Source organism: Triticum urartu, chromosome 1A (assembly GCF_056163025.1).
Source record: "Triticum urartu cultivar PI428250 chromosome 1A, HENAU_Tu73, whole genome shotgun sequence".
In the NCBI taxonomy this organism is placed as follows: Eukaryota; Viridiplantae; Streptophyta; class Magnoliopsida; order Poales; family Poaceae; genus Triticum; species Triticum urartu.
This window is the reverse complement of record NC_141873.1, coordinates 100528696-100548307: the sequence shown is the minus strand read 5'-3', so window position 1 is coordinate 100548307 and position 19612 is coordinate 100528696. Positions and strand designations below refer to the sequence as shown.

At 49.6% G+C, this 19612-nt stretch overlaps 2 protein-coding genes and 1 pseudogene across 2 annotated transcripts; 1 reads left to right on the top strand and 2 right to left on the bottom strand.

The window, feature by feature from the left end:
- Positions 1-669: 669 nt before the first annotated feature.
- On the top strand, positions 670-4762 carry LOC125549674 (Class II aaRS and biotin synthetases superfamily protein). The gene is made up of 6 exons (XM_048712979.2): positions 670-2114; positions 2267-2446; positions 2678-3070; positions 3167-3448; positions 4035-4175; positions 4252-4762. Exons 1-6 carry the CDS (start codon positions 750-752, stop codon positions 4552-4554), a joined length of 2664 nt encoding a protein of 887 aa, XP_048568936.1. The 5' UTR covers positions 670-749; the 3' UTR covers positions 4555-4762.
- An 887-nt stretch (positions 4763-5649) lies between these two features.
- Positions 5650-8137, bottom strand: LOC125549690 (Amino acid dehydrogenase family protein). Its single transcript, XM_048712980.2, has 5 exons — positions 7939-8137; positions 7659-7842; positions 6355-6512; positions 6039-6251; positions 5650-5957 (listed from the first exon to the last, which is right to left on the bottom strand). Exons 1-5 carry the CDS (start codon positions 8029-8031, stop codon positions 5727-5729), a joined length of 879 nt encoding a protein of 292 aa, XP_048568937.2. The 5' UTR covers positions 8032-8137; the 3' UTR covers positions 5650-5726.
- A 2530-nt stretch (positions 8138-10667) lies between these two features.
- Positions 10668-12636, bottom strand: LOC125532733 (serpin-ZXA-like; annotated as a pseudogene).
- Positions 12637-19612: the final 6976 nt, after the last annotated feature.

The window sequence follows — 19612 nt, the reverse complement described above, 5'->3', positions numbered from 1 at the left end:
TATGAATAGTGGAAGGCAAGGAAAGTGTGAATTTAGTTGAGATTTTCTCAAGATTTGATTCGAATGAGTTAATACATGACATTGTTTTGGGAGAGTGCTGATTTGATTGAGTTAATGCACACATCAAATGAGCCGGTTAAATTGGCTGCGCTTGAGCGAAAGGACGTGTCTTATAAAATGCTCGTAGGCGAAACATAAGAGTGCTGGGATGTGAGACGAGACTACCAAGTACCTTTAAAATAGAGATAATAGTGACATTGTATTTAAAAACTGGAGGGAGTATAAACTTTTTGCATTAATTATTTGATTTTTCAACACCGTTTACCTTTGTATTCTCTGATTAACAATCACAAGGCGTAACACATAATATGTGCCAGCGATTTCATGACCAAGATAATTAATTTAAGAGACAATACGTTGTACTAATATTTCTGAGAAATAATAGTACTGTGTCTGAATTTCCTGAAATTTGTTTATGTTGTACTACCACTTTGGTCTTACATTTTGACAATTCAGTATACCTGATAATTCCTGCGTGTCTTGGCGGTCACTCTTTTTAACGGCAGAATCTTGGCGGTCACGTTTCTTGTTTCTTTCGTCTTTTTTGACGCCCCATAAATATTCGGAGGTTGAATTCATCAATTTTTGTACTCCTATACGGTATGCTTGTTTTTGAGTTTTGATCTGATTCAAGCACGTCCACTGGATCACCGTCCCTTTTCCCTCTTGCTCTAGGGTTTTCCACTACCATGGCTACTCCCGCCGCCGCCGCCGCCGCCGTGACGCTCGCGGGCAAGGGCGCCGTCCTCACCTCCGCCGCCGTCTACGCGCTCTCCGCCGGCGTCGCCGGTCCCGTCATCGACGCCTCCGCGCTCCAGAGGCTCTCCAGCCGCGCCCCCTCCCCGCAGGAGACCCCTGGGTCGCTCCGGGACCTGGATTTGGCGCCGCACGAGTCCCGCGCGGCCGCGGCGGTGCTTCTCAACAAGCTCCTCCTCACGGCGAATGATTCCTCCTCGGCCCTCGTCACCGCCGCGACGGCCAACGCCCTCGCCGGGTCGCTCGAGCTCGCCGCGGCGCTGCCCCCCGCCACTCGCGACGAGGCCGCCGTCGCCGCGGCGTCCGCGCCGGTGGTCGTCGCCTTCGCTGCCTTGATCGACTGCTGCGCCACCCCTCTTGCCCGCGTCGCCGACGCCATCGCGGCGCTGTCATGTGAGGCCGCGCGTGGGGACCCCACGGCGTTCGACGTGCCCGCGTCCGGCGATGGCCTCTCCGACAAGGACGAGGCTGATGTTGGCGCTGATATCAAGATGCTTTTATTGGGGTCCAAGCTAGTGGGCAACGGTGGAGGCGCCTCTGCGGCCATGTTTGCCAAGGTGCCTGCTGTCAACGGAGCTCTCCGCGAGTCCGTGCGTGCACTGCACAAGAAGGTGCGGGTCGAGCTCAATGCTCCAGTGAAGCTGGGGAAGAGGGATGCTAGTGGAACGGGTGAGGGGAAGGAGGAGGCTTTGGTGGTACTGGCAACACAGCTTGCTAGGTCGCTGAATGCAATGTGCAAACAGAGCGTCGCTCGCGCAAGGTTCTGTGCAGGGAGCATTGCTGAGGCCGAGCTCCGGGAGAAGCTTGCCGGTGGCGTTAATGTTGATGATTTGAAGGGGATGCTCGATAAAGTTATGGTTGATTCAGATGCGGTGTCAGTATTGAGGGGGGTGTACAACTACTTGCTCAAGTTTAGGGACTTCCTTGCATGGGAGGCAGCTGTGGCGATGGCTGTGATTGAAATGGACAGTTCAATTGAGAAGCCTCAAGCTGGTGGGAAGAATGAAGCTGGCAGTTCAGCGGAGAAGGCACAATCTGGTGGGGAGAAAGTGAAGGGTGACAGGAAAAGCAAGAAGAAAACGTTGGGGAAGGGAAGTTCTGCTGTTCTCGCTCTGCTTAGGGAGCATGCTGCAGATGGAAAAGCCGTCCCTTGTGTGAATTCCGCGTTGATTGCAGATTGGGGAATTGAGCTGTCTCTGTTGTTTGATCCTAAGTGCCCCAAATTGGAGTCCCTTGTGGAGAAAATCAAGGAGATTGTTGAGAGCAATGAAGTGGGAAGATTGCCTAAAATTCCCAAGGTAATTATCATTTTGTTTGCACATGTGGATGCTACATTTATGTTGTCTTTCTGCTTCAATTGTTTCTGTTGAGTTGATTTGAGAAACATCCTAAATAACCAGTCAATTTTTTACTATTTCTCTATCTAAATGCTTATCCTTACTCTCGCTAGGGAACACGTGACTTTGGGAGAGAGCAAATGGCCATAAGGGAGCGTGCGTTTTCAATAATTACAAGTGTATTTAAGATGCACGGTGGTGTTGCACTTGATACCCCTGTATTCGAGTTGAGAGAAACCTTGATGGGCAAATATGGTGAAGACTCGAAGTTGGTATATGACCTTGCTGATCAGGTAAAGTTTTTATGTCTTTTTGTACTTAACGTTAGTAGGAGTGTGTAGCACACTAGGATACCAGAACTTGTTTAGTTATCATGTGCTGGTTTGTTATATAAATTATTCAAACAAGGTTAAGGGGGAATTGTTAGTATTCAACAATTTGGTCAGTCCTTTGTCGCTGTATATTCCTTATATTACACACTTAGTAATATTTTAAATGAAGTCTTACCATCAAATAACCTGCAGGGTGGTGAGCTTTGTTCGTTGCGCTATGATCTGACTGTTCCATTTGCCCGTTATGTTGCCATGAATAACATAAGTGCCATCAAGAGATACCAGATAGCCAAAGTATACAGGAGAGACAACCCATCAAAGGGAAGATATCGAGAATTCTACCAGTGTGACTTCGACATTGCCGGAGTATATGAGCCTATGGAACCAGATTTCGAGGTTGTCAAAGTTTTGACTGAATTACTGGATAAGTTGGATATTGGCGTCTATGAGATAAAGTTAAATCACAGAAAGTTACTTGATGGAATGTTGGAGATCTGTGGCGTGCCTGCTGAGAAATTCAGAACAGTTTGCTCAAGTATTGACAAGCTAGACAAACTAACCTTTGAAGAGGTGAAAAAAGAACTGGTGAGCATCCAAACTTCTTTTTTTTTGCTTTTATCTGTTGATGTAATCTTGATGTTGATATATTTGGCAGTCCTAATTGTTCTTACGCTGACTTAGGTGGAAGAGAAAGGTGTATCAAATGAAACAGCTGAAAATATTGGCAGTTTAGTGAAGACAAAAGGACCTCCACTAGAAGTTTTGCTAGAGTTGCGAAAGGAGGGCAGCAAGTTCATGGAGAACAAGGGATCTGTTGTTGCATTAAATGAGCTTGAGATATTATTCAAAGCTCTAGAAAAAGCGAATGCCCTTGACAGGATAAGTTTTGATTTAAGCCTTGCTAGAGGCCTTGATTACTACACTGGTGTGATATATGAAGCTGTGTTCAAGGGCGTTACACAGGTTTGGAATCTTCATTCACATCTGCGCCTCACTTGTTACCTGTGTTCTCACTTTGTCGTTTGTTTGCAATCATATTTCTATATACTAGGCATTGTTTTGTATTGCCAGTGTTTTCTATTAATCACCATTTGAAGATTCGTTACTTGATATACTGGTTTCTGACATGTACCATCTTATTTATCATCTGAAAGCATATTCTACATTACCTTTTGTCTGCTGTAACACTACAATTGGTTTACTGTACATTGATTTATATCTGAAAACTTTAATTATGCTTTGGGCTTTGTTTTATATTTCCTGTGCTTTCAATCAGTCACCTTTTTAAGACCCATTGCTTGATCCATTTCATTCAGAGATCTCAAAGCATATTTTACATTTCCTTTTTCTCATGTACTTCCTCTGCCCCAAAATAAGTGTCTCAACTTTGAGACACTTATTTTGGGACGGAGGGAGTACATTTTATTTGGCTTACTGTACAATGATCTATATCTGAATTTTCTTCATCGTGTTTAAGCATGGCAAGTACCTTTCCTAACTAAGCGAACAATCTTTTGCTGATTCCTGTGCTCACAATGTTTCTCTATAGGTTGGCTCTATTGCTGCTGGTGGCAGGTACGACAAGCTTGTCGGCATGTTCAGCAACAAGCAAGTCCCTGCTGTTGGCGTCAGCCTTGGAATAGAAAGAGTTTTCGCAATCATGGAGCAACAGGAGAAAGAAAAGAACCAGGTATTTCTTAATGCCCCTGTCGTTACGTTGCTGTTGCAGCAATGTAGCAAAACTGATCTTGGATCTTGAATCACAGGTGATCCGGGCCACTGAGACAGAGGTTTTGGTGTCGATTCTGGGCAAGGACCTCATATTGGCTGCCGAGCTTGTGAACGAGCTGTGGAGTGCTGGGATAAAGGCAGAGTTCAAGCTCACTACCAGGGTGCAGAACCACATAAAGTATGCGACGCAGACATGCATCCCGTGGATGGTGCTGGTCGGCGAGTCCGAGTTGAGGGACGGGAAGGTGAAACTGAAGGACATTAGGGCTAACCAGGAAGAGGAGGTTCCAAGGAAAGATTTCGTTGAGGTGCTGAAGCAGAGATTATCTAACCCTTAGAGATGAAATCTTTGGAAGATGTAGAATGTGTGACTGGGCGATACATCGTTGTTGGTTTTGCTGTGCATCCATTTTGCTGATGCTGAGATGTGTACACAAGACGGTGCGGCTCCTTGATTTAATACTGATGATCACAAATTGTTTGAACAGTTGCCTTATATGTTGAGTGCTTGGTGGAATAAAATCCCTGAATTCCAAACTTACAGTACAGATAGCTTCGGATCTACTCCCTCCATACCAAAATATTAGACTGCAAATTAGATGTTTTTGCAGCTGCAAAAGCTGCAAAAACGTCTTAGAACATCTCCAACAGAGGTGCTATATAAACCGTGCGCTGGAAAAGATGTCTATATAGCAAGCACGTGACCAAGAAAAACGCTCCAGCAAAGCACGCGGGCTGCGGGGTTGCAAGTTTGGGGTGCCGGCTTGTGCGCACGGGTTACTGCATGTGGGGCCGTCGAGTTGTTTTTGTGCATATGGTAAACCTCCCGCGCGCAAAAACACTATTTCAGCGCTGCAAAAAAAAAAAATTAGCGCACCGTGCTGCCGCACAACTGTTGGAGATGCTCTTATATTTTGGTACAGAGGCAGTAGTAGTGTTTGCATTTAAAATTGAACTGAAAAAGCGTCTTATATTTTGGTACAGTGGGGATAGGCTACAGGTAAATTGATTGAAAATTGTTTTAGGGCCGGTCAATTCATTTGGGACATCGGATACAGATCCAACGGTCAGCAGCCCTTCTTCAACCTACACCCCACCTTCTTTTTCCCCAGCCGAACATACCGCCGGCCAGGCGGCCACCACCGCCAAATCGCCTTATCCACGTGCGGTGCCTTGTGCCCGTGCAAGGGGTTAATCAGCTCCCGTGGTTTCTTCAGGCTTCAGTGTGTGGTTGCTGAGCAGAGAGGTGCTCAGAGGCCACATCTACTCTATCTCGAACGCACCTGGATTTGCTTCGTCCCTGCCTCGCCAGCGGCGACTGCGTATGTAGGGTAGAGCGCCAGCCAAAGCAGGGTTTTAGTTTGCCAAAAAAGGGACACCCCAACTGGTGAGCGACAGAGCGTCGTTTATTGATCTCGAAATAGCGCAAGACATGACAAAATGGGGAACCGATTTTAGTCTAGGCACCCAGTTACAACATCATCCCCACATTACCAAATCACGCAGCAAATCAGTTGACTATACCCCTCTTGGCGCCGTCCACCGTGTTCTTCAGCAACATCGCCACGGTCATCGGCCCGACGCCTCCAGGGACCGGAGTCAGGTGACCCGCGACCTTGCTTGCCTCCGAGAAATCCACATCGCCAACGAGTCTGTACCCAGACTTCCTGGTTGGGTCGTCGATGGAGTTTGTCCCGACGTCGATGACCGCTGCGCCTGGTTTGATCCAGTCTCCCTTGATCTAACAGCCAAGAGAACACAGCAGTCAGAATTAAGGCAACGCCATAAAATAGGGTGGGCTTATCGCCGCAGAATAATGTACCATCATGGCCTGGCCAGCTGCTGCAATGACAATGTCTGCTTGACGGACAATTGTTTCGGGATTTGGGGTCCGTGAATGCACGATCGACACGGTAGCGTCCGCTTTCAGAAGGAGAAGGGATACTGGTAAACCCACGATGTTGCTACGCCCAACCACAACTGCGTGTTTTCCTTTTACAGTGACGCCACTTCGTGACAGGAGCTCCATGCATCCCTTCATATAGGTGAACAAAGACACGAAGGCAAAGATGTTACAAATGAAAACTGCAGTCAAACCAGTGTTGAGAAATGCCGTGCTTAAGTGCTGCAATCGATACCTTTGGCGTGCAAGGTACGAACAGTGGATCTCTGCCTTTCATTGCAAGCTTGCCAATGTTCAAAGGATGAAAGCCGTCGACATCTTTCTCAATGGAGATCTGGTTTAAGATATTTTCTTCGTTGATATGCTTGGGCAATGGAAGCTGAACAAGAATTCCTGGTGCAAAAGGAAATACTCAATAGGTATACAAGCTTTGCTACATGTAGGAATAAGAATTCCAAATATCAGACTGTAGAAGCGTAGAGCCCAGAGCTAGCAAAGCAACATTCTAGCAACGAAGTAAATCATATCAAAATAGTACTTAACTGAAAATTTAAGACCACATTTCAAAAAGAAAACCTGATCGACTAAAGCTCCATTTTGTGCCCTATAGCTTCATATTTGCTCTCTAAGGAAACTGATGGCTTGTGCCAGAAGCTAGAGATGGTGATCGAAGTCAGGTAACAAATCTCCTATGGCCCAAGAGCATGAGAACAAAACTAACTAGGCACTAACATGAATGCATGATTTACAAGCATACGCCCAACAGAAAATTCCAACCATCAGCGAAGCAATAATTCCCCCAAATAGTAGTCATTGTGCTGATGTGAACTAGGGCATGTCATTCTCTTCACAGGTGACTTGAAATAACTAAAGTCCATGCCTAATCCAGTGAAGCGACCACTTAAAATTACATTCCCAATCAAAGTTAATCCCTCAGAAACTGGGGAATAGAACACACAAGATGATGAGTACTGATGCTATTCTGGGCCAAAATTTTGGGCTCCGGCACGCCTGAAACAACTTAAGAACAACCAAAGTGTATCACCCCGTGAAACAATGTTCCAGTTCAGAATTATATTCCCAATCAAGCAAATCTCTCAGAAATTGGGAACGAAAACACACATAATGGTGAAAACTGATGCCATTCCGGGCTAAAATTTGGGATCCAGGACGCCTGAAAACAGAGTGTCGCCCAGTAAACAACGTTCCAGTGCAAAGGATTGAACTGTACATGAATAAACAGGATCAGACTTCTCTACTCTTTCACACTAACTCAACTGTAGAGCAAATCCGGGCCAGGGAATCCCAAGCAGTAAACGAATGGCATCACCTCCACAAAGGCTCACCATCTCGAGCGCAACTAGGACCGAATTTAACCGTCTCCAAATTCATCTGAACGAACCAGGTAGGAATGACTGCATCTACGGCACAAGCAGTCTGACACAGGAGAGACTCACAGTGCCAAACACAGCATTCATGTTCTCCCAGTACCACGAAAGGAAGACTACTGTATATCCGATTTGACTGCGGAGGGGATACCGTGGACGGCGGGATCGGCGTTGAGGCGGTGGACCTCGGCGACGAGCGTGGCCTCGGCGATGTCCTCGGGGAGGTCGACGTCGAAGGAGCGGATGCCGACCTCGGCGCAGGCCTTGCGCTTCATCTGCACGTACGTCTGCGAGTCCTTCCTGTTCCCCACGATCACCACCGCCAGCCCCGGCACCTGCGACAGAAGGAAAAAGTCAGCGTCACGGACATTATCCCAATCCACAGCTGGTCGATTGGTCGAGCGGCGGCGTCGGGCGAGATAGGGGCTCACGATGCTGTGGGCGGACGAGAGCACGGCGACCTCGGCGCCGATCTCGCGCCTGATTTCGGCGGCGATGGCCTTGCCGTCGATGATTTGCGCCATTGGGGTACCACTAGATTCTCTCCCCCCTCTCTCTCTCCTTGCAGCGACGACGACTGAGACTCGAGTGCTGTTTTCTGTTGTTTTTAGGCTAATAATAATACTCGAGTGCTGGTGTGGGTTAGATAATTCTGAGCCTGCTACCTACGTGGGCTGTTTCTGATTGGGCTTTCTGCGTAAATAGGCCCTGGGCCCTGCTTCTGTACTGTGTTTCATATAAAATAAAATAAAATAACTAGAGAACCTAATGCTAAAGCAAATGTAAAGTGCTCTCGATTTGTAATTCAAAAAAACATATGAAGCATGTGACAGAATATTGTACCATATAAAGACAATAACTTCTGGCCTCTGGGTTGAAGTTAACAGAATGCTATACTTCAAAAATAATATGAAGTGAATTCCGTAGGTTTGCTCCGAGCATCCAACGCATATACATCCCATAACTACACAAAAAAAATGAATTACTTTAGGAAAATGCTTTCTTTTAGACTGATTGATTCTCACGTATCATCTGTCGCCTTCCCCTTGCTCCATGTGTCTATGTGGGACAAACACATCGCTTATGCCCTTTCTATCTTATCTCCTCGGCCCAACTAAGCCTTTCGCCGCTTTCCTTTCGATCCCCTCCGCTCTTCTCTCCCCAAGCGGCCCTTCCCATCTGGGAGTGTTGCCTCTTTCTCCCCGAAGCGCCATCCTCTTCAGTGAGCCGGTGCTTTGAAGAATAACCAGTGATGCTTGGGGGCAATACAAGCCTGTTGCTAGTATTGCAACCGGGATCTCGTCGAAGTCGCACACGCGTTTGTCAGTGCCGCTTGGGTGCTCATCGATGCACGATGGTTGCAGAGGTCGTTGGGCGTTGCAACATTGCTTATTTTGCGGTGGCAACGTGCCTTGACCACGTGTGAGCGGTGTTTTGCAGGGGAGGGGGGACGTGTTTTGAAATGTCTTGCAAACTAGAGGTGACCACAACATGGTCCATGTTGCAATGGGTGACAAAAGTCACACGTATTTTGCAACGTCATGCAAATTGGAGGTGACCGCAACATGGTCCATGTTGCAATGGGTGACCAAAGGCCCACGGGTTTTGCGACGTTATGCAAACTGAAGGTGACCGCAACATGATCTATGTTGCAATGGCTGACCGCAACATGGTCCATGTTGTGATGGGTGATCCAAGACCCACGTGTTCCTACAGTCGGGGCTCGTATGTCGGAATCCAATAGCTTTGAGTTTTTTCTTTTGAGTATGTTGAGCTCCAAATTTTGTTATTTTGTTTGACACACAACTTCAGTATTTCTTCTAATGCTCTATACACCTTCAAGGTAAATGCACATTTGCGCATTCATTTTTGTGTATTTACTCTTTATCTGGATGTTTCAGGATTTTTTTGGTCATGAAACTGTATTTTTGTTATTAACCTCCCACCACGAGTAGATTGCTCTGTTTTTTTCTTCTTCTGAAAATGTATTGTGTTTGTTGAGTTCATATGTTTTTGTCTGTGCCAACATTGTTGGATTTTTACATCTTCGACTCTGCCTTCTTATACTACACGTATATCTTTGCTTGGTTGGAGGGAATTAGTGGCACAAAATGAGAATTTGAGGGGTACGAGACATAATCCATTGTCTCATTGGAGGTTGGGGAGTTGAGAAGGCTGATTGTTACTCCCTCTGTTTTTATTTACTATGCACATTAGAGTTGACAAAGTCAAACTTTGTAAAATTTGATCAAGTTTATAGAAAAAAATATTTATCATAAAAAATCTATATGATGTGAAAGTGCATTCGGTAATAAATCTAATGGTATTGATTTGTTATTGTATATGTTAATATTTTTGTTTCTAAACTTTGTTAAAGTTTATAAAGCTTGACTTTGACCAAAACTAATACGCGGACTAAATAAAAATGGAGGGAGTACATATCTCTTCCGTGCTCTCTCCGTATTAATTCAGGTGGGATGTTAAATTCCTCCTACTAATTCCCAACATACAATAAACATGGGTTTGAGACTAAGAACCAACTTCCCATGCCTAATGTCCTGATAAATTCCACCTCTAAACTTCCATTCCCTATTCTCCATTGTAGCCAAACAAGCTGCTAGGATTTGCAAATGCAGTGTTGCCTGCCAAATGCGTATGCAGTAGAGTCAAGAAAAAGATCTTACATTATGAGACCGAGGGAGTACTATTTTGACACCGTATGAAAAACTGAACGCTTAGCACAAGCTGAACCAGATCAGTAACATTATAACATACAGTACTTGATAATTCCATTCTTCTTGTCACTAACATCTTGTTTAATTCTTCGAACTTGCAAACTACTCCCTCGTGCAGTGTCAAAAACGCTCTTATGTTATGAGACGGAGGGAGTAGCTACTGCCACGGCGCCGTCAGTAGGTAGTGAAGCAAGGGTACCAATGGCGTCCTGTGTTTACCCCATTCAAGTCGGTGTTTGCTGGGTCTGTAATGTTGTTGCCTAACACGTAACCCCCAGTTACTAGCATCAACGAAGAAAAAGAAAAGCAAGGAGCAGAGCAAAAGGACCCATCACCATCAATTCAGATTTCAGAAATAATGTAATGCGGTCTATTTAAGTTCAGTATGCAAAAAGAAATAGTCTGCGCTTTGGATCTCGACGTGATCACTTGCAGGTAGGGACGAGGACGTGGCCGGCGAACACGATCACCCCTGACCGCTCCTCCATGATGAACGTGAACGGATGTTCAGCGATGAACTCCACATGGTCCGGCATTGGTCCGCCGCCACGCAAGGCCGTCATGACCGCAGCCGCCTCGGTCCCTTCCTCATTCACCTTGATGATCGCCTTGTGCGCAATCTTGGTCAGGAAGGTCGGCGGCCCGTCGTCCTGCTTGTACATGCCTCGCAGGTCGTCCACCTTCCGCGAGAAGGGCAGCGTGAGGCCCAGCCGACGGAGGTCACTCCCAAGGTCCCAGTCCAATGACACCTCGAACTTGGGGAGCTTGATTTGGACTAGCTTGGTTTCCGTGGACAGGACGCTGTAGAGGTACCCAGGTGCCGCGGTGATCACGTCCACCATGGTGGCCATGCCGTCGCGCTCGTCCGGGAGGAAGACAAACATGGAGAACTGGGTGGCGTCGTCGCCCAGAGGCGTCTTGACAGAGGTGGCCCGCGGGCCACGGTAAATCTTGTAGGGAAGCCCCTCTGGCGCCGGTTCATATTCCCCATCCGGGCCGTAGGGGAGCTTGAGTACCTTGAAGCCGTCCATGCACGAGATGGACATGGTCTTTGAGCTCGTACGTGAACGCTGCCTCGACGTGGCTGCCGTCGAGCCGGTGGAACTTGCCCAATGACGTGTGGCAAACGTTGAAGGGATTGAGCCAGCTGCCCTTGAAGTAGACCGCATTGGCGAGCACGAGGTCGGTGTCGGCGGTGATGTCGCTGCGTGAGATCATGGAGTCGATGAGGTTGTTGGTGGCCTTCTTCACCCAGCGGTTGATCGTCTCCACTGCTTCCTCCGGCTGAACATACAATAACCAACGATATGATTTCAGTTTATATCAAATGCGCAGAAGTTAACATAAAACTGTAGACACACGTTTCTTTCACCCAATGGCCAGCTGATTCACATTAATTAGAACACGTACTCAAAGAAAAATTAAGTTTAGAAGATTGTTTCTAATGATTTGATTAAGGTTAATTCGAAGATGTTCTCAAAAGGAAAATAAATAAGATAGAAGATTGTTGCCTTGTTTGTTAGGATTTGTCCTGTTGAGAAAAATGTTCAAGGGTTTGTGTAGGACACATCTAGATGTGACATAGTTATGTCACATCTGTTTGTGGTATGTTTTTTTGTCCTAATTTTTTCGTTTCTTTTTGCTGCATTATATATTTGTGGAAGCTTAAATGTGAAATCCTTAAAAAACATCTAGATGTGAATTAGACAAACTGAATGTTCAACGACATCTCGTTCATGATTGTCCACAGATCCATATTAATTCTACTACAGGTTTGCCTCGAGTACGTATTGATCCATATTAACTATACTACTTCCTCTGTCCCAGAATATAAGAATGTTTTTGACACTATGCTAGTGTTAAAAACGTTCTTATATTTTGAGACGGAGGGAGTACATATTTGCCTCGAATATTGATCCATATAATTCTACTACAGAATTGGCTCGGGTAGGAGGTTAGGGTTCCAGAGCACAAACAATCGCCTCTACTAACCTCATCGGTGAAGCTGACGGTGCGGGTCTCGGACTTGTAGGACTTGGCGGCGACCTCCTTGAACGCCTCCTTGAGCCCGTTGCGCGAGGCGTCGATCCAGACGCCGCCGCCGAAGAGCACATGCGGCCCGCCGGAGCCCGCCTTGTTGGCCAGGACGCGATCGGCGACGAGGCGACCAAAGGCAGCGAGGCCGTCCGCTGTCGGCGCGCCGAGGAAGTTGAGCAGCTGGGCCCGCATGGCGCCGCCCGCACCCGTGGCCACCAACGCGAGGCCAGCGTGGATGGAGACGAGCGAGAACGCGACGTTCTTAGCGGCGACGTCCGCGTCGGCGGCCGTGAGGTGGTTGGTGAGGCGGAGCGCGAGGGCCGTCTGCCCGTCGCGGACTGGGTCGGCGGCGGCCATCGGGAGCAGGTACGTGCCACGGCGCAAAGTGGACGAACTGTACGTACTGTAGGTTAGGTGTATATCAATCTTTTCTTTAGTGTAGAAGGACAAGTATGGGCTGTGCAATCGTAATACATTGATCGGAGCACCAGGCACGTATATATGAGTACAGAGGGGGCCACAACCTCAACTGTACAGAGGAAGCAGGAGGTGGGCCCTATACACAATATACACGTACATCATATACTCAACACCCCCCCCCCCCGCGCAGTTGAAGCGGCGCCAGTGACGCAGAGACTGGAATGAAACTCCTCGAAGGTGGAAGTCGGCAGTCCCTTCGTCATCACATCGGTGAACTGTTGTGTAGTCGGAACATGAAGAACCCGAACACGTCCAAGGGCCACCTGCTCGCGCACAAAGTGAATGTCCATATCAATGTGCTTAGTCTGGCGATGATGGACAGGGTTGGCGGAGAGGTACACCGCAGAGACGTTGTCGCAGTAGACAACTGTAGCCTGGGAGACGTCGTGATGCAACTCCTAAAGTAACTGTCGTAGCCAGGTGCACTCGGCAACAGCGTTGGCCACCGCTCGGTACTCAGCCTCCGCACTAGAGCGCGAAACCATGGGTTGTCGCTTGGACGACCACGAGACGAGTGAAGGGCCGAGGTAAACGCAGTAGCCAGAGGTGGACCGGCGTGTGTCGGGGCAACCAGCCCAGTCCGCGTCGGAGTAGGCCATCATATCCAGAGAAGTGGACACCGTGAGGGTGAGCCCAAGAGTCATCGTGTCGCGAATGTAACGGAGGATCCGCTTCACGAGAGTCCAATGAGAGTCACGAGGGGCGTGCATGTGGAGACACACCTGCTGAACAGCACACTGGAAATGCGGTCTGATGAGAGTCAGATACTGAAGAGTACCAACTATAGACCGATAGAAGGGAGCATCCGACGCTGGCGAGCCCTCAAGAGTAGAAACCTTGGCCTTCGTATCAACAGGAGTAGCAACATGGTGACAGTTGAGCATGCCAGCATGCTCAAGGAGCTCGTGCGCCTACTTCTGCTGATGAAGGAAGCCGTCCGGTTGCCGAACAACCTCAATGCCAAGGAAATAATGTAGAGCACCCAAGTCCTTGATGGCAAACTCGTCACGCAGCCGAAGAGTAATCTGCTGAAGAAGAGCTGTGGAGGAGGCCGTCAGGATAATGTCGTCGACGTAGAGAAGCAAATATGCAGTCGTGTCACCGTGGTGATAGACAAACAGTGAGGCATCCGAGCGACTGACGCTGAAGCCTAGTGTCAGAAGAAACCCGGCGATCCGCTGGTACCAGGCGCGGGGTGCTTGCTTGAGCCCGTAGAGAGACCGAGACAACAAACACACATGGCCAGGAAGAGATGCGTCGACGAAACCGGTGGGCTGCTCAAAATAAACCTGCTCCTCAAGATGGCCGTGGAGGAAGGCGTTGGAGACATCCATCTGATGAACTGGCCAACCTCGGGACACCGCAAGCCGGAGGACGGTGCGGATCGTGCCCGGTTTAACAACTGGGGCAAACGTCTTAGTGAAGTCAACTCCAGCGCGCTGTCTAAAACCACGCACCACCCAACGAGCCTTGTAGCACTCAAGTGTACCATCCGAGCGGGTCTTGTGGTGAAAGACCCACTTGCCGGTGATGACATTGGAGCGAGGAGGCCGGGGAACCAGTGTCCAGGTGCGGTTCCGCTGGAGAGCGTCGAACTCTTCATGCATCGCCGCAAGCCAATGAGGATCATGGAGGGCTGCGCGAGCAGACGCATGAAGAGAAGACGACTCTGCGGTGGAGGCGGCGAGGAGGTACTCGTCGCTCGAGTACCGCAGGCTCGGACGGTGAACACCGGTTCTAGCCCGTGTGACAGGGCCAGATGGCAACACGGGAGCGACCGGCGAGGCGGCTGGCGACGGGGCCGGCGTAACAGCCGGTGAGGCGGCGTCCGAGGCGACTGGCGTGACGGCCGGCGAGGCGGCCGAGCCGGCGGTGCCCGAGCCTGCGGCGCCCGAGTCGGGGGCGGCGGGTGAAGGGGGGGGCGCCGGCCGAGGGGGCGTGGTCGGTCGAGGAGGCCAAGAGGGCAGGCGCCGGCGTGGGGGCGCAAGACGCAACTCGTCCCACGATGCGAGGACCGCCAAAGCCCGGAGGCGGTCCGAGAGGCGAGCGAGGCCGTCCACCTGACGGAGTCGCCGAAGGGCTGGCGGCAGCCGGCGGCGACGGGGCGACGAGAGGTACCTGGTGCTGAAACGGAAACACCTTCTCATCAAGGTAAACATGTCGGGAGGTGAAAACACGATGGGAGACATGATCGTAGCAGCGGTAGCCCTTAGTGTTAGGTGGGTAGCCGAGAAAGATGCAGGCGACGGAGCGGGGTGCAAGCTTATGAGGCGCAGTGGCGGCGATGCTAGGGTAGCAGAGACAGCCGAAGATGCAGAGCTCGTCATAAGAGGGCGGTGAGGGAGTCGTGGACTAAGGGGTCCTCGGGCGTCCTGCCTGTTAGCCATGGGCCGGATTGATGGGCTGTGAAGATACGAAGACCGAAGTCTGCACCCGTGTCCGGATGGGACTATCCTTGGCGTGGAAGGCAAGCTTGGCGATCAAATATGTAGATTCCTTTCTTTGTAATCGACCTTGTGTAACCCTAGATCCTCTCGGTGTCTATATAAACCGCAGGATTTAGTCCGGAGGACGGACATTACCATAACCATACAAGCTAGGCCGCTAGGGTTTAGCCATTACGATCTAGTGGTAGATCAACTCTTGTAATACTCATATTCATCAAGATCAATCAAGCAGGACGTAGGGTATTACCTCCATAGAGAGGGCCTAAACCTGGGTAAAACATTGTGTCCCCTGTCTCCCGTTACCATCAACCTTAGACGCACAGTTCGGGACCCCCTACCCGAGATCCGCCGGTTTTGACACCGACATTGGTGCTTTCATTAAGAGTTCCATTGTGCTGTCATCAAGAGGTTCGATGGCTCCTTCAACCATCTACAACGATGCTGCCCAAGGGGGAGTTTTCCTCCCCGGACAGATCTTCGTGTTTGGCGGCTTAGCTCTGCGGGCCAACTCGCTTGGCCATCTGGAGCAGATCGAAAGCTACACCCCTGGCCATCAGGTCAGATTTGGGAGCTTGAACTACGTTGCGGACATTTGTGGGGACTTGATCTTAGCCGGATTTGAGACCGCGGCTACCACTCCTGGCCACCCCGAGGGACATGACCTAAATCTGTTATCGGACTGCATCCAGGAGACAGCTCCCATAACTGCTCTGGCCTTAGATCCGGAGCAGACTGCGCCATCCAAGGACGGGAAGCTCAACCCCGTCACGGAGGCCATAGATTCCCCGGTGTTGGAGCCGCACATAGACTTGATCTCACACGATACCTATGCCACCGGAACTCCGGACTTGTCTCCGGCCGTAAGTTTTGAACCATGTGAGCCCGCGGACGCCGAACTTGATCGTTTATCAATCTTCGAATTCAGCGCCGCAGACATCTTCCAGCACTCGCCTTTGGGCGACATGCTAAACTCACTGAAAAACCTGTCCTTGGCGGGGGACTCACAGTCGAACTATGTTCGGTTCGAACTAGGGGCTGATGATGGAGAATCTTGCTTCCCACCCGCCACCCACTCCATAGCCACTGTCGAGGACTTAGCCGACATGCTCGATTACGGCTCCGAAGACTTTGACGGTATAGACGGCGATACCGAAGAAGAGCAGGGCCGAAACCCACCACTCACCGGACGCGGGACGGTCACTTCTTCATACGATGTATACATGGTGGATACACCTAAATAAACTAACGACGATGACAAAGAAGATCCAATTGAGGATAAACCTCCTGAGACACAGCCCAGATGTCGGCATCAGCGGCGCCGCTCTAAGTCACATCGCGCAAAAGACAGTAATACCGACACCGGAGAAAACAACACCCCAGACGATGCCGACGACAATGAAGCCCCTGTTGGGGCAACATCCGAACAGGATGAACTGGAAGACGGGCATGATAGCCCACATGAACAGGCCATACACGAAGACTCGGAGGACAGTAATTATCTTCCGCTCTCCGAGGATGAGGAGAGCCTCGGCGACGAGGATTTCATCGTGCCTGAGGAACCTCTTGAGCAGGAGCGCTTTAAACGCCGGCTATTAGCCACGGCAAGGAACCTGAAAAAGAAACAGCAGCAGCTTCAAGCTGACCAAGACCTTCTCAAGGATAGATGGATAGACATCCTAGTGGCCGAAGAATATGGCCCCAAGCACACAACCAAGGGTTGCCCAAAGCACAGATTGCTACCTTAGTTCGATGACGAGGCGCCAGCACTTGTACCAGGCGGTCAGGAAAATGCGGCTAACCGACCACTATGCAGTCGGGATAAAGCGGCAGCTCAAGCCGAACAGCAGCCCGCCTCACCCCAAAGAAAAAATAGAGACAAAACAGCTCGGGGTCATACATACGACCCTCGGCAGAACCTGGATAGTAGAGCACGACACCAGGTCGATCTATGGATCGCGAGGACGTGCCTCGACACGCGACGTCGGCTACCTATTCGGACGTGACAAGTCTAGTTATGCCCGGGCCGAAAACTGCAGACGGACTCCATCTAAGCTACGTCGTGACGTGGCCCAATATAGAGGTGTCGCACACCCACTCTGCTTCACTGATGAAGTGATGAAGCATGAATTCCTAGAGAGGTTTAGACCCGTGAATATCGAATCATATGATGGAACAACCGATCCCGCGGTATGGATCGAGGATTTTCTTCTCCATATTCACATGGCTCGCGGAGACGACCTTCATGCCACCAAATACCTCCCACTAAAACTCAGAGGACCAGCAAGGTGCTGGTTAAACAGTCTGCCTGAAAACTCTATCGGCAGCTGGGAGGACCTGAAGACGCTTTCCGCGACGACTTCCAAGGTACATATGTCCGGCCACCAGATGCCGATGACTTAAGTCACATCATCCAACAGCCCGGAGAGTCAGCCAGAAGGCTCTGGACTAGGTTCTTAGTTAAAAAGAACCAAATCGTAGACTGTCCGGACGCGGAAGCCCTAGCGGCCTTTAAACACAGTGTTCGGGACGAGTGGCTCGCCCACCACCTCGGTCAAGAAAAACCAAAATCCATGTCATCCCTTACCGCTCTGATGACCCACTTTTGCGCAGGAGAAGACAGCTGGCTCGCTCGTAGAAGCAACAGTGCCAGTGACCCGGGCACTTCCGAAGTTCGAGACGACAACGGGAAACCACCACGCAATAAGCACAAACGTGGCAATAGTAATGAGGGAGCGCACGACATAGCAGTCAACGCCAGATTCAGCGGCCCCGAACCCGGTCAACGGAAGAAGCCATTCAAGGCAAACAAAGACGGACTATCCAATTTGGATAAGATATTGGATAGGCCCTGCCAGATTCATGGCCACCCAATAAACTAGCTAACCACACCAACATAAGCTGTTGGGTCTTCAAACAGGCAGGCAAGTTAAACGCCAAATACAAGGGGAAGAAGTTGCCCGGCGACGGCGACGACGACGAAACTCGCCAACCAAACACCGGGGATCAGAAGCATTTTCCCCCGAAGTAAAGACAATGAACATGATACACATGGCACCGTCCCCTACAGGGGAACGCATGGAGCGCTCACTCTGTGCAGAGGATCACACTACGGCTATCTCAGCCGAACTACACAGCGGGGGCATTACACCGCATACCTCGTCGTCCATTAAGCCACCGGCCTCCATTCAACATGACCGTTCAAATCCAATACAGGACTAGCAGTTCGGCTTCCGCCGTCCGCCGCATATACCTAGAAAATCTGTAACACGCACACATAACTACACACTTAAAATACCCTGGGCACCGGCGGAAGCACAATACGGACGGACCTGAAAGTACTCCCACAACCTTCCTTTTTAACTATTTTTTCTTCCTTTTTCTTGTTTCCCTCCAGAGGTGGCTCAATGGATGGCCTCGGACTCTATCGGAGTTCAGGTTCGTACACTCACTCAAGGGCTATTTCCGTCAAGGAGTCCCTTCACCAAGGACAGGCGGCGCACACGTGCGACAGGAGGTCCAAAATAACTCTTTGTAGACCGCACTCTCTATTTCGAGCCTGTAAAGTGCCTTTTTCCTCCGCCTTCGACCCCTGGCATACCAAATAGCCGGGGTTGCGGCTTTGTTATCTATATACACGATTGACACATCACTCAGATCCCAGTAAAAATAATCCATTCTTTTCTAAAGAACCGAGTTCTGCCCCTACGGTTGTTTCAAACATACACCTCGGCATAACTTGCCAGGGTCTCGGTATGGGAACAAACAAGTTCCCGATAAGTCCGAACAACTCTATAGCGTACTTCGGCGTCGTGAGTTTGGCCTTATATGCATCAGCTCCGAATCATGTCTTGGGTCAATAGTTGGGTTGTCCGGCTCCTGTGCTTGCTATCCTACGTTCCGCTCTATCGGCTAGGGTAGTAAAGGGAGAACTACTGCGATTGGGCTTCCGGTTCACCTGGTTAAGCACCTCAGTAGAGAAAGCCGAAAACTAACTGTCATGGTGCGGCGAGAGCTGGTCAACCACTCGATGACTTATTGAAATCTTTCGTGATTCCCTCCATGTCACACGAAGGACCTCTTTCCGGTCAAATATGTAAACGCATCGTATGAATAAGCCACATACATACCAGGGGCTATGTCGTAGACCCACCATAAAAATCCTATGGCTAAGTGAAAGTGTTAACGCCCTATAGTTTGGTTGCCTGGTTCGCCGCATTGACACCTCCTTCACGGACCAAGACGTTGGGTAAAGAGTGATCAGATGCTTTTTCAAACACCCCCGTACTTCCTACGAGGGGGCTGAAGCCGACGACTGGAAAACTTTCAGATCATATACAAACGGCCGCATAGGAGGAACAAAAGCCTTTAGGCACAATCAAAATATAGACTGATTATAACAATTGTCT

Excerpts from the sequence above, each read along its gene's own strand:
- LOC125549690 (XM_048712980.2), bottom strand. The coding sequence starts at position 8,031 with ATGGCGCAAATCATCGACGGCAAGGCCATCGCCGCCGAAATCAGGCGC. Across the intron at positions 7,843-7,938 it reads TCTCGTCCGCCCACAGCATC|GTGCCGGGGCTGGCGGTGGT; the intron begins GTGAGCCCCTAT and ends CTTCTGTCGCAG. Across the intron at positions 6,252-6,354 it reads TCGTACCTTGCACGCCAAAG|GGATGCATGGAGCTCCTGTC; the intron begins GTATCGATTGCA and ends ACCTATATGAAG.
- LOC125549674 (XM_048712979.2), top strand. The coding sequence starts at position 750 with ATGGCTACTCCCGCCGCCGCCGCCGCCGCCGTGACGCTCGCGGGCAAG. Across the intron at positions 3,071-3,166 it reads AAGAGGTGAAAAAAGAACTG|GTGGAAGAGAAAGGTGTATC; the intron begins GTGAGCATCCAA and ends ACGCTGACTTAG. Across the intron at positions 4,176-4,251 it reads AGGAGAAAGAAAAGAACCAG|GTGATCCGGGCCACTGAGAC; the intron begins GTATTTCTTAAT and ends CTTGAATCACAG.